Source organism: Aricia agestis, chromosome 13 (assembly GCF_905147365.1).
Source record: "Aricia agestis chromosome 13, ilAriAges1.1, whole genome shotgun sequence".
Taxonomy (NCBI): domain Eukaryota; kingdom Metazoa; phylum Arthropoda; class Insecta; order Lepidoptera; family Lycaenidae; genus Aricia; species Aricia agestis.
Genome location: NC_056418.1, coordinates 59,164 through 72,465, shown reverse-complemented (window position 1 = coordinate 72,465; position 13,302 = coordinate 59,164). Strand labels below are relative to the sequence as shown.

At 41.3% G+C, this 13,302-nt stretch overlaps 1 protein-coding gene across 2 annotated transcripts in view; it reads left to right on the top strand.

Moving 5' to 3' along the window:
• The window catches only part of LOC121733059, a 131,712-nt gene extending 118,745 nt beyond the window's left edge, over nt 1–12,967 (top strand). For both annotated transcript variants that reach the window (XM_042123156.1, XM_042123157.1), the window contains 5 exons: nt 2,048–2,289; nt 10,190–10,284; nt 10,703–10,921; nt 11,544–11,635; nt 11,944–12,967. In XM_042123156.1, coding sequence (XP_041979090.1) covers nt 2,048–2,289; nt 10,190–10,284; nt 10,703–10,921; nt 11,544–11,635; nt 11,944–12,072 — 777 coding nt within the window. In that variant the 3' untranslated portion in view covers nt 12,073–12,967. The remainder of the gene's footprint in view (nt 1–2,047; nt 2,290–10,189; nt 10,285–10,702; nt 10,922–11,543; nt 11,636–11,943) is intronic.
• Nucleotides 12,968–13,302: the final 335 nt, after the last annotated feature.

Here is a 13,302-nt window from a genome sequence, read left to right as displayed (position 1 = left end):
GGCTGCTGCGACACACCGTCGACACTATACAGGTGAGGTGACGGAGGTGTGGGCGGCGCGGCGCACGCTGGCGCTAGGCGCGGTGGTGCTGCTGGCGGTGCTGCTGGCCTTGCCGCTGCTGATATGGCTGCTGCGACACACCGTCGACACTATACAGGTGAGGTGACGGAGGTGTGGGCGGCGCGGCGCACGCTTGTGCTGGGCGCGGTGGTGCTGCTGGCCTCGCCGCTGCTGATATGGCTGCTGCGACACACCGTCGACACTATACAGGTGAGGTGACGGAGGTGTGGGCGGCGCGGCGCACGCTGGCGCTGGGCGCGGTGGTGCTGCTGGCGGTGCTGCTGGCCTTGCCGCTGCTGATATGGCTGCTGCGACACACCGTCGACACTATACAGGTGAGGCGACGGAGGTGTGGGCGGCGCGGCGCACGCTGGTGCTGGGCGTGATGGTGCTGCTGGTGGTGCTGCTGGCCTCGCCGCTGCTGATATGGCTGCTGCGACACACCGTCGACACTATACAGGTGAGGTGACGGAGGTGTAGGCGGCGCGGCGCACGCTGGTGCTGGGCGTGGTGGTGCTGCTGGTGGTGCTGCTAGCCTCGCCGCTGCTGATATGGCTGCTGCGACACACCGTCGACACTATACAGGTGAGGTGACGGAGGTGTGGGCGGCGCGGCGCACGCTGGCGCTGGGCGCGGTGGTGCTGCTGGCGGTGCTGCTGGCCTTGCCGCTGCTAATATGGCTGCTGCGACACACCGTCGACACTATACAGGTGAGGTGACGGAGGTGTGGGCGGCGCGGCGCACGCTGGCGCTGGGCGCGGTGGTGCTGCTGGCGGTGCTGCTGGCCTTGCCGCTGCTGATATGGCTGCTGCGACACACCGTCGACACTATACAGGTGAGGTGACGGAGGTGTGGGCGGCGCGGCGCACGCTGGCGCTGGGCGCGGTGGTGCTGCTGGCGGTGCTGCTGGCCTTGCCGCTGCTGATATGGCTGCTGCGACACACCGTCGACACTATACAGGTGAGGTGACGGAGGTGTGGGCGGCGCGGCGCACGCTTGTGCTGGGCGCGGTGGTGCTGCTGGCCTCGCCGCTGCTGATATGGCTGCTGCGACACACCGTCGACACTATACAGGTGAGGTGACGGAGGTGTGGGCGGCGCGGCGCACGCTGGCGCTGGGCGCGGTGGTGCTGCTGGCGGTGCTGCTGGCCTTGCCGCTGCTGATATGGCTGCTGCGACACACCGTCGACACTATACAGGTGAGGTGACGGAGGTGTGGGCGGCGCGGCGCACGCTGGTGCTGGGCGTGGTGGTGCTGCTGGTGATGCTGCTGGGCGTGGTGGTGCTGCTGGTGATGCTGCTGGCCTCGCCGCTGCTGATATGGCTGCTGCGACACACCGTCGACACTATATAGGTGAGGTGACGGAGGTGTGGGCGGCGCGGCGCACGCTGGTGCTGGGCGTGGTGGTGCTGCTGGTGGTGCTGCTGGCCTCGCCGCTGCTGATATGGCTGCTGCGACACACCGTCGACACTATACAGGTGAGGTGACGGAGGTGTGGGCGGCGCGGCGCACGCTGGCGCTGGGCGCGGTGGTGCTGCTGGCGGTGCTGCTGGCCTTGCCGCTGCTGATATGGCTGCTGCGACACACCGTCGACACTATACAGGTGAGGTGACGGAGGTGTGGGCGGCGCGGCGCACGCTGGCGCTGGGCGCGGTGGTGCTGCTGGCGGTGCTGCTGGCCTCGCCGCTGCTGATATGGCTGCTGCGACACACCGTCGACACTATTCAGGTATTACTCGGTTGTCTCGGTTAGGGCTGCTCCCGGCTCACCTTTGAAATAAAGCTGAAAGAATTCATTTATCGGAGGTCTATTGGCCTACTGAGAACGTCCTTCTCACAGAAAGAACTTAGACGAAACTAAGACGAAAGGGATAATGCACGTTGCGAATTCTCCAATACTTAAAAATGTTCTATGACTTCAACCATAATTATATCACATAATTTTCTCCTGTCATAATAATGCTTAGTAGATTCTGTAACTCTTCCAGGTGTTCACGGACTCGATAGAGCTGAGCACCCAGAAGCTGATGGCGGAGAAGCAGAAGAGCGACCTGCTGCTGTCGCGGATGCTGCCCCTCCCCGTGCTGCGGAGGCTGCGGGCCCAGCGGACGGTCCCGGCGGAGTCCTTCGAGGCCGTCACCATCTACTTCAGCGACATCGTGGGCTTCACCAACATCTCCGCCAAGAGCACCCCCATGGAGATCATCAATATGCTCAATATGTTATACAGGTGAGTCGCTCTATTCAGTGTAAAGAGTACTATCAGAGAAGTTGATTCCTGGGCAGGTGGCAGACCTACATATTTTGGTCGCGTTATGGAGATAAAGTTAAAAATCATATGATCCGCGCCTCGCCGCTGCTATTCGGGTTTGGCGCGGCCCAATAAGTAATTGTTTACTTACCTAGTGTTACACCGTGTGTTCACTTCGATTTTATTTTAAATGTATTGTTAAAATTATCTGCAGCTGATATTATATTTTGTAAGTGTGATTGTTAACAAATTATAATAAGATACGTAGAATAATATTGTTCATGTGTATTATTCTTCTACGTATCTATAGTACGCGCTGCTTTACTAGGTAACTAATAAAATTAAATAAAGAAATTAAAAAAAAACTCCGCCAAACAACTTTAAAAAGTAATGAAATAATATATTTTACTGATTTTAAGTTTAAATAATTCCTAAGAGTAAAGTGATATTTTAGTCCATAATTGTTGTCACGGTGTGTTGGGGGACCGCCAACAGTGTCTTTTGCATTTTGTATCGCCATGTCACTGATTGTCTCGATTCGGTTCGTTGTGAACTGACCCTTAAACTATAATGTTATGTGAAATCAAACATCTACATTAGCGGAACTATGGATAAGAACATTTTCGGTTAATTCAGCTTTCAAACAAAAAAAACTAGATCAAAATCGGTCCACCCGTTTGACAGACAGACCGACAGACAGACACGTCAAACCACAGTATAGCAATATATACTAATATTATAAATGCGAAAGTATCTCTGTCTGTCTGTCTGTCTCGCTTTCACGCCAAAACTACCGAACCGATTGTAATGAAATTTTGTATACAGATAGTCTAAAGCCTGAGAAAGGACATAGGCTACTTTTTTACTGGGAAAAAGCGTTGTAAGGGGGTGAAAATGCGTAAATTTGTTCAAATTACGTTAGTTACAAAAATTCAAAATAGATGGCGCCGTGCGTCCCCTACATCGCGCTAACGCTTACCCGAAAGTATTTCTATAAGATGTGGTATTATCTTACATTCAGATTCCGATTTTTTTCGATTGTTATTTCTTAAGTACGTTATTTAATAAATCAGTACTATATCTATGCAGTGAGCCAGTGACATAACCTTAAACCTATCAATGATAAATAATTTATGGGTAAAGTTGTGTAATTGCGGGGCTAAATAAGCTTAAAAATTTGGCGAAAATATAAAGTTTAATTTTGCACAGCTGTTTTGATTTAAGGGGTACCAGGGTTTTTTTTATAAAAGCTTTTGACACCAATTTTGTTGACATCGCGCGCTATAAACTGAAGTCCACGCGGACGAAGTCGCGGGCAACAGCTAGTATTAGCATATTGCTATACTGTGCGTCAAAATTATAACACTGCACCCCTCTTTTTTGTCGGGGGTTAAAAAGAGTGAAATTATTATTTTTAACAAAAAAATAAAACCGACTTCCAAGGTAAAAACACTAATAACATCCTTATAATAATAACTAAAAAGTATTAAATAATTTTTCCTTTCTAAAAGTGTCTTTTTCCGAATTCGGCTAAAACTCAACTAGGTATTTCTGGACTCAATCTTCATAATTTTGAAGTCGGTGCCAGTTACAAAAGTTTCAAATATTCTGGCAGACTGAATATTCAGCTAATAGGTATCTGGTACCGATTTCAAAATGATGAAGATTGAGTACACTAGTTGAGTTTTAGCCGAATTCGGAAAAAGACACTATTAGAAAGGAAAAATTATTTTTAGTTTTTATTTTATGGATGCCATACATGTCAGCTGTCGTATACAGTGTGTACCAAAAATAAGTGATAATATTTTAGGGTGTGTACGTGTTCCTTGTAGAGAGTTTACTGTGAAAGTAGCAGCTCTGAAAGACGATAAAATTTTTTCACTTTAGTATGGGCAAGGGCCCGAGCTTCACGACTTTCCCCATACAAAAGTAAAAAAAATTTTGGTCTTTCAGCGCTGCTACTTTCACAGTGAACTCTCTACAAGGAACACGTACAGACCCTAAAGTATTATCACTTGTTTTTGTTACACCCTGTATATACTGACGCGCTCAGAAAACTTCGATAGCGCGATGCAGGAATGTTAGGCGAATTGTGGGTACTGCCACAGATGTTATTAGTGTTTTTACCACAAAATAAGGTTTTTACCTTGGAAGTCGGTTTTTTTCATAAACTTATAATATACTGTCGTATAGACCACCTGACAACCCGAAAATGCGTGACCATTTTTGATCTGTCAATGTGTGCGTGTGCTAGTGATGTATATTTTACTATCGATAGTATAGTATTTTGCTATCGATAGTTTAGGCCGTTCGAGTTATTTTACCTGAGTTTCTATAAGAAATAAATAATATGCAACTTTGACAGATTTTGTATTTCAAATTAGGTATCATAAATTTTAATTGGCAAAAAAGGTGACGATTGAAAAGTAGATACACATTTTCGTTTGGAATGATTTTTCAATCGTCATTCGTCGGATATGTTATGACTTATGACATGAGATTCTTATAGGGGTAAATAATATACACATAACACATTATAAAGTTACTTATTTATTACTCAGGTAAAATCTATCTGGTAAATTAGCCCTTACATTGCTGCATTGAAAGTAAACACCACACATAGTATATTATATTTTATTCTTAAATTAAATACATATCATAAAATATCATAATACTTTTGGCAGTGCCTCCGCTGCCGGCGCCGGCTCCCAAAAATATCAGTAATGGGTACTACGGTAAGTATACTGCCGGCAGCCGAGATATAAAACAACGACTGCCGGCGCTGGCACTCAAAATGGGAGCCGATGATAATGCGTAAAGCGCTAGGTTCCAGTGCCGATACACAAATTTGAAAAAGAAATAATAATTATAATCTCAATTTATATATTCGACTTTACCGACTTCCAAAGGTGAAGGTTTGGTACCTATTTGTTCGGCTGTGGATATTTTAGTTTTTTGTGATGAATTTTCTTAGCTTAGCTTTACCTTAGCTATCTTTTTTCAGCTACCAAAAAGTAAGATTTTGCACCACAGCTACAGTTATTAACTCCGTGGTATACTTCCGAAGGTACTGAACAGAACTTAAGATTCCTTATACATGTTAGTGAGTTTCAGCGTTGTTTAAAGAAGCAAAGATATTGTCTTTAAATGCTACTATGCAGATCACATTTATCAGCATCTTCATCATCACTACCATTAACCCATCCAAGCTTCAAGCCCCATACGAGCACCGGTGATCGCGACAACAATAGAATACAATAACATTTCCGAGAATCCCCGATCGCAGGATTCAAATAATTATGCATCCTTACAATAATTATTATGACCTTACTAGACGTTCCGCGCGGCTTCGCCCGCGTAAATTAGATATTTCATAGACAAATTAGTACACAAAAAAGCCTATGATCATTCACGTGGTTTACTTCTTATCTAACCCAAATAACAGAAAAAATGCTCTAGTAGTTCGTGAGATAAGCCGTTTTAAATAATATCCCCCGTTTTTTTCCACATTTTCCACTATTTCTTCGCTCCTATCAGCCTTAGCGTAATAAAATAAAGCCTTCCTCGATAAATGGGCTATCTAACACTGAAATAATTTTTCAAATCGGACCAGTAGTTCCTGAGATTAGCGCGTTCAAAAAAACCCTTTCAAATAATTTCCCCCATTTTTTCCACATTTTCCTCTATTTCTTCGCTTCAATTAGTCTTAGCGTAATAAAATATAACCTATAGTCTTTGTCGATAAATGGACTATCTAACATTGAAAGAATTTTTCAAATCGGACCAGTAGTTCCTGAGATTAGCGCGTTCAAATAAGCCCTTTCAAATAATTTCTCCCCGTTTTTTCCACACTTTCCTCTATTTCTTCGCTCCTCTTAGTATTAGCGTGATAAAATATAGCCTATAGCCTTTCTCGATAAATGGGCTATCTAACACTGAAAGAATTTTTTAAATCGGACCAGTAGTTCCTGAGATTAGCGCGTTCAAACAAACAAACAAACTCTTCCCAATTATAATATTAGTATATATTAGCGCGTTCAAACAAACAAACAAACAAACTCTTCCCAATTATAATATTAGTATAGGTAAGTATGGATTATTTGTACTTTTCATAGTCATTTAGCTCAAGTCTGATGTTTTTGATCATTATTCTGTTTGACAAGTGATGTTTGCCGAATAGGCGCCGGCAACCTATTCGGCAAACATCGCGTGATTTCGGCAAACTTCGGAGTTCGGAAAACGGCGCCGGCAGCGGAGGCACTCCCTAATACTTTTTATTACAATTATTTTTAACCGACTTCCAAAAAGGAGGAGGTTAGATGTTCGGATGTGGATATAATATTTTTTATGTATGTTCAACGATTACTCCGCCGTTTGTGAACCGATTTGAAGGTAAAGACAATAGTAATATTATACTTAAATGAACTAAAAAGTATTAAATAATCCTTATTCTGTACTCAGTATTTCTGTTCTTAATCTTCATAATTTTGAAGTCGGTACCAGTCCTATTAATAAGTATAATATAGGGCTCTTGGATATCTCTAGTGGCGCGGCGAGTGGCAGATTTAGGCAACACGTGTCCGTCAGAATGCGATCAACTGTAAAATACGGTTTACTAGTTTTAATGAAAACACGTTGAAAACGTTAAAAAATGCTCTGAAATAGGAAAATATGGGCGGTACGAGGTACTGTTGTGTTGTAGGGTGCAAAAATTCCCAATCTTCGAATCGTGAATTAACGTTTTATTCGTTTCTGAGACGGAATTGGGAAACGTATCGAAATCAACATGCCGATTATTAATCATGCTTAAATCTAAATCTCGCATGAATATTTCTAAAATATCACGTGCAAGTTATTTTTAATATCATTGTTTCATTATGTATAATAATATATTGTAATTTAAAAAACGATATAATAAAAAATAACAAATAAAATTATTGTCGGTTCAATATTTCAGAACAATGCTTATTCCTTCAATATTCACTTTTGAATTTATACTATTATCATACTAATATACTAATTACTGATATTACTAATTTACTAATAATATTATAAGTGCGAAAGTGTGTCTGTCTGTTACCTCTTGACTGCTGAACAGATTTTGCTGAAATTTGGCATGGATAACTCCATATGTCCTTAAGAGTCCCGAAAAAGGACATAGGCAGTGGCGTAACTATCCGGGACCCGTGGCAAATTGATGGGGCTCTATCAGTAAAAACCGTCACGTTAATAATAAAACAATATGTACTTAAAAAATGTTGCCTTTTTGGGCAGGAGGCCCGTGGCATTTTGCCAGCCCAATAGTTACGCCACTGGACATAGGATACTTTTTGTCTCCGGAAAATGTACGGTTCCCAAACCCGCGCGAATAAATAGTTATGGCACAACGGAGTTGCGGGCGTAATCTAGTAAATATGTAAGTATAATATATTATTACATATTAAAATTTTCTTTGATAATGAAGTACAATATCTTCATTTTCCATTTTTGTTTTGCATGTACGGTTGAATACTTGCTGAAAATATATTTGTTTACATTATTCAACTATTAATTAATTTTCCAATTAATACATAGCTCCACTTTCACGTCGTACAGTCGATTACCTACTCGTCTGTGGTATTACTTTTAAACGGATGATTCGTTCTCCATCATCATGGATTTCGAAGACCTCATGAACATGATTGCTTTGGAATAGTTTGCGCCCTATAATTTTTAATTAGGTAAACAACCTGTTATTAGTAATAACTAATAAGTAATAAGATGATCTTAAAAATAAATAAATACACAGTAAAAAATCATATTCAATGAATTTGAAAGAATATTTCATGATCGTGTATATTTAAGTAAATAAGTATAGCTTTCGATACAGATTTTCCGCGGAAAAAGTCTGTGGAAATATTCCGAAATCCAAACTTAATAGTAATTTGGCTCATTACTTTTTATTGTGCTAAAAATATAAACAATTAACAAAAAAGTGCAGTGACTTGTATGTGAATCATATGAGAAAAGCGGTCACGAGTTTCCGCCGTCAACCGACCCGCGGCGTTGCCGTAGCTTAGCAACGATATCCAAGAGGCCTATAAGTTGCAGTTATACCTATTCTGTCAGAGAACTTATATTATTGAAAGCTGCATTCAATGAGTATTAGATTCAAGTGACTGATCTGTGAAACCTTGATTTTATACTAGGTATGTCAAAAGATAATTATTACCTAAAAATAATCGTTAAAATAAGATAATATGTCCTTTTTAAGGTGATAAATATAAAGGTAAATGATTTTTATTTTAGTTTTATGTTATTGTAAAATATCGATAAGCTTGATTCAAGCACTAGCGTATATGTAAAAAAAAATATATTTTTATTTTAATGAAAAATTTTTCTTCAAAATGTGTGTAATACAAGAACAATAGTAACTTTAGTTACGCAAAATATGAAAGTAAAAGGGAGGATTCACAATATTTTATTTGAAATAGAGAGCTAAAGACAGAATAGAGCAAAAATAAACACATCTCAAACTCAAACTCAAAATTTTTTATTCAGAATAAATTTTTTCAAATATTCTCTGAACGTCGGGGCTACACAGATGCCTACCACCGGTTCGGGAACTAACCCGGCGAGAAGAACCGGCGTAAGAAACTCGCACGGGGCCATCTTTTTCTAAAAAGATGGAAAATTACAAAAAATATATTATAAAATAACAGTGTCATTATGACTAAATAAAATACAACGAATGTACAATTATTATACATATTATAATGAAACAGCTCTGCAGGGGGCGACCTTATTCCCATGGTGTACTATCATTCATGAAATCAGTAACTTTATAGTACGCTTTGGTACACAAACGTTCTTTAACAACTTTTTTAAATCTATTAATTGAGAGATTTTGAACGCTTTCTGGGATCTTATTATAAAGGCGTATACATTGACCTTTAAAAGAATTTTTGACTTTAGTAAGTCTAGTCACCGGAATTTCAAGCTTATGTTTATTACGAGTATTTCTCCCATGGGTATCACATTTTTTCGTGAATTGATATATATTCTTTTTAACATATAATACATTTGATAGGACATATTGAGAAGCAACAGTTAAGATTCCAGTTTCCTTAAATTTTTCTCTAAGTGAAGTATTACGGGCCAACTTGTAGATTGCCCGCACAGCTCGCTTCTGCAGCACAAAAATTGTATTTATATCTGCAGCATTGCCCCACAGCAAAATGCCGTAGGACATAATACTATGAAAGTAACTAAAATCGTAGCAATTAGGACATGAAGATTAATTACCTGTGAAATGTATATTTTTCAGGATTATTCTTATGATTTACACTGCAAACAAGTACAGAACAAGTAACCGTTTTTAAATATAATAATATTTATTAAAAATAACAAACAAATTGAACAATATATTGTAAATACCGAAAGGGCATAAAAACGATTGACGACTTTCGACGACCTATCAAATAAAAGTTGTTACAATTTTCATTAGACTGCCTCTCTCTTTTCATCTTGTTATAATCCCATAAAGGATTTTCTTCTCTCTCGCACTCTTTGTTGGTCTATGCATTATAAGTTTATGGTTTTCTTCATAAACTTATAATATACTGTCGTATAGACCACCTGACAACTTTTTTTCATAAACTTATAATATGCTATTATAAGTTTATGGTTTTTTTTGTTAAAAATAATAATCAATGTGATTGACAACTATCTAATCGTCACAAAAAGTCAGCTCAACTTTTGTGGATATTTCTTCACTTTTCCTCCAATTTTCTTTTAATCACATAATAGTTAATATGGAACAATATATTATAACTTGACTAATGACTATTACTTCTATATTTGCTAAATAATAAATTATAAAATAAAAGTTTGTTTGCAGAATGTTCGACGACAAGATAATGAAGTACAACGTGTACAAGGTGGAGACGATCGGCGACGCCTACATGGTGGTGTCCGGCCTGCCGCAGAGGAACGGTACCGCTCTACTCGCTCATACTACATTACCAGATATTACATTACATCCTACTACACGCGAAAATCTCGTGGCTTTTGGACGGCATCGTCATGGGATGTGCATGTGGAAAATGTCGGCAGCGATCATTACAGAAGCCTCGCCGCACTAAGGAGTAGTTGTCTATCGAGTGACACTATTAGTGCCATCTAGAGAAATTGATCTTATTACCGAATACTTAAGTGACGTTCTTGCATACGCTTTCGCATACGGTAGCTTTTTTCATGATTCGGTACCTAGTAGATACTCACATATCTCGCCCCATCCGAGCAACGTTTTATAGAAAGCGAGATGTAGCGCTTTCGCGGATTCTCGTTGGGCAGTCGCCTCGTGCTGTAGATAGCTCTGCAGTTACACTGTACTCCTCCATCTCTGTGGCAGGCAACCGTCACGCGGTGGAGATCGCGGACATGGCGCTGTCGCTGATGCGCGGGCTGTCCGGCGCGGTGGTGCCGCACTGCCCGGCCGAGCCGCTGCGGATCCGCGCCGGCGTCAACACCGGGCCCTGCGTCGCCGGCGTGGTGGGCGCCACCATGCCGCGCTACTGCCTCTTCGGCGACACCATCAACACCGCCAGCCGCATGGAGAGCACGGGCGAGGGTAAGCCCACACCGCTGTTTGATGCATGCGACTACGCGCGGTGTCATAACATGAACCGTGGCGTCGTCACGTTCCAGAGTGTGTACCGAACAAAGTGATACTTTCGTTCAGGGTGTAACCCCTGTAGGACAAAGAGTTCACTGTAAAAGTAGCAGCACTAAAAGTGTTACCTATTTTTGACTTCTATGTTTACACAGGGTGTAACAAAAATAAGTGATAATACTTTAGGGTGTGTACGTGTTCCTTGTAGAGAGTTCACTGTGAAAGTAGCAGCGCTGAAATACCAAAATTTTTTTTCACTTTTGTATGGGGAAACTCGTGACGCTCGAGCCATTGCCCATACAAAAGTGAAAAAAATTTTTCATCTTTCAGAGCTGCTACTTTAACAGTGAACTCTCTACAAGGAACACGTACACACCCTAAAGTAATATCACTTATTTTTGTTACACACGGTATAAAAATGCCCCAACGTCACGAATTTTCCTATAGATAAAAGTAAATCTTTTAGCGCTGCTACTTTCACAGCGAACTCTACAATCTATATACACACCCTAAAGTATTATCACAATATGATTATCACTTTGTTTTGTTCCATGTTGCATATTTGTCGCGGTGGTTGCAGCGATGAAGATCCACATCTCGCAGACGACGAAGGAGGTGCTGGACGAGTTCGGCGACTACATTACCGAGCCCCGCGGCCAAGTCGACGTCGCTGTACGTACACTGTACAGTATATACACGGGCGTACCGAGGGGGGGGGGGGGCTGGTTCATGTTGACGTCCCTACTAAGTATATTATTTAGTACTTTCATCTATAAGAATTAAAATAAAAAACGAATTTTTGCCACTTGTTTACAATACAATATTTTTACAACTAAAAATTATTAATTTTTTATTCTTTATAAACACCTAGCTTACAAAAAATCTGATTTGCCCCCCCCTGGCCCAGAATCTGCGTAATTATACCTCAGAGTGCAGTCACTATACAATATACATCTGTAACACACCGACACTCGTTCCAGGGCAAGGGCATGATGCAGACGTACTGGCTGGTGGGCAAGCGCGGCGAGGCGCAGCCCGACAGCCCGCAGTGCCTCCGTCTGCAGGACTACGACCAGGACGTGCTCGAGCTGCTCATCAAATCGACCTAAACTCTCGTGCTCGGCCTCTACGGTCGCTCCGCCCCCCGCCGGTCCCCGCGCCCCTCCCCCGCTCCCGGCCCGCCCTCCCCCGTCCCACCGAGGAGACCTAAAATTAAAAATTAAGTACGCTATATACCTTTAATTTTTGCCGTGGCGATCTTAAAATTTTGCGCGGCCTTTACGTATGTGGGTGTAGCGTCCCGATATTGACGATAAACATTGTGCTCGATTTATATTTTTCGTCGTTACGTTGACGTACCATGTGTAGGGATCTCGTCTGCTCATGTGATGACGTACGTTGGTCTGAATTAGATAATTTTAGATGATATTATAAGTATACCTTGTAATTTGCCGCGACAAAGTATTATAATATTTTTTTATTACTGTTAATCAGTGTTTATCAAATAAATTGGCATGCCAGTCGTAGGGATTTCATTTTTTGTACAGTAGTTGTATAAATGACTTCACAAACGGACCGTTTGTAGAGGTGTATGTGAATGTACTGATACTTAAAGCGTTGACACTAAAATATTTGAACGTTCTGCTTGCATAAGGGATGCAATACAATCACACAATCTGCATGGCGCGGTCATGCAGATTGTATGTATAATGTGCGCCGCGGACTCGATCGCACAAAAAGTGTGCCGTCTGTGATCTCCCTTTAACGTAGCAGCTGCGCAAAATAGTCAAAATTCATCGAAATAAAAAGTTGCTAAAGCAGAAAGAAGCACCCGAGATTTTAACTAAAGACCAAAGAAGCTGTCGTTTCGCTATTATAAGTCTTTACACGTAGATCACTATTTTGCATCGATATCCGTCCATGGTACGTCAAACCTTTGTGAATATTGTTAATAGTTATTATAGAATGTTTGTTCCAAATAGATAATAAAAAGTTATTTTATTATATTTTTGCTTTAACTTACTGTCCTTTAGAAACTCGTCTCTCTCTATTGACTATATATATTTTAGAGTGACCTACCTAATAAAATATAGTAGCGACTATCTATACTAATATTACAAAGCGGAAGAGTTTGTTAATTTGTTTGAACGCGCTAATCTCAGGAACTACTGGTCCGATTTGAAAAATTCTTTCAGTGTTAGATAGTCCATTTATCGAGGAAGGCCATAGGCTATATTTTATCACGCTAAGACTAATAGGAGCCAAGAAATAAAGGAAAATGTGAAAAAAACTGAGGGAAATTATTTGAAAGGGCTTATTTGAACGCGCTAATCTCAGGA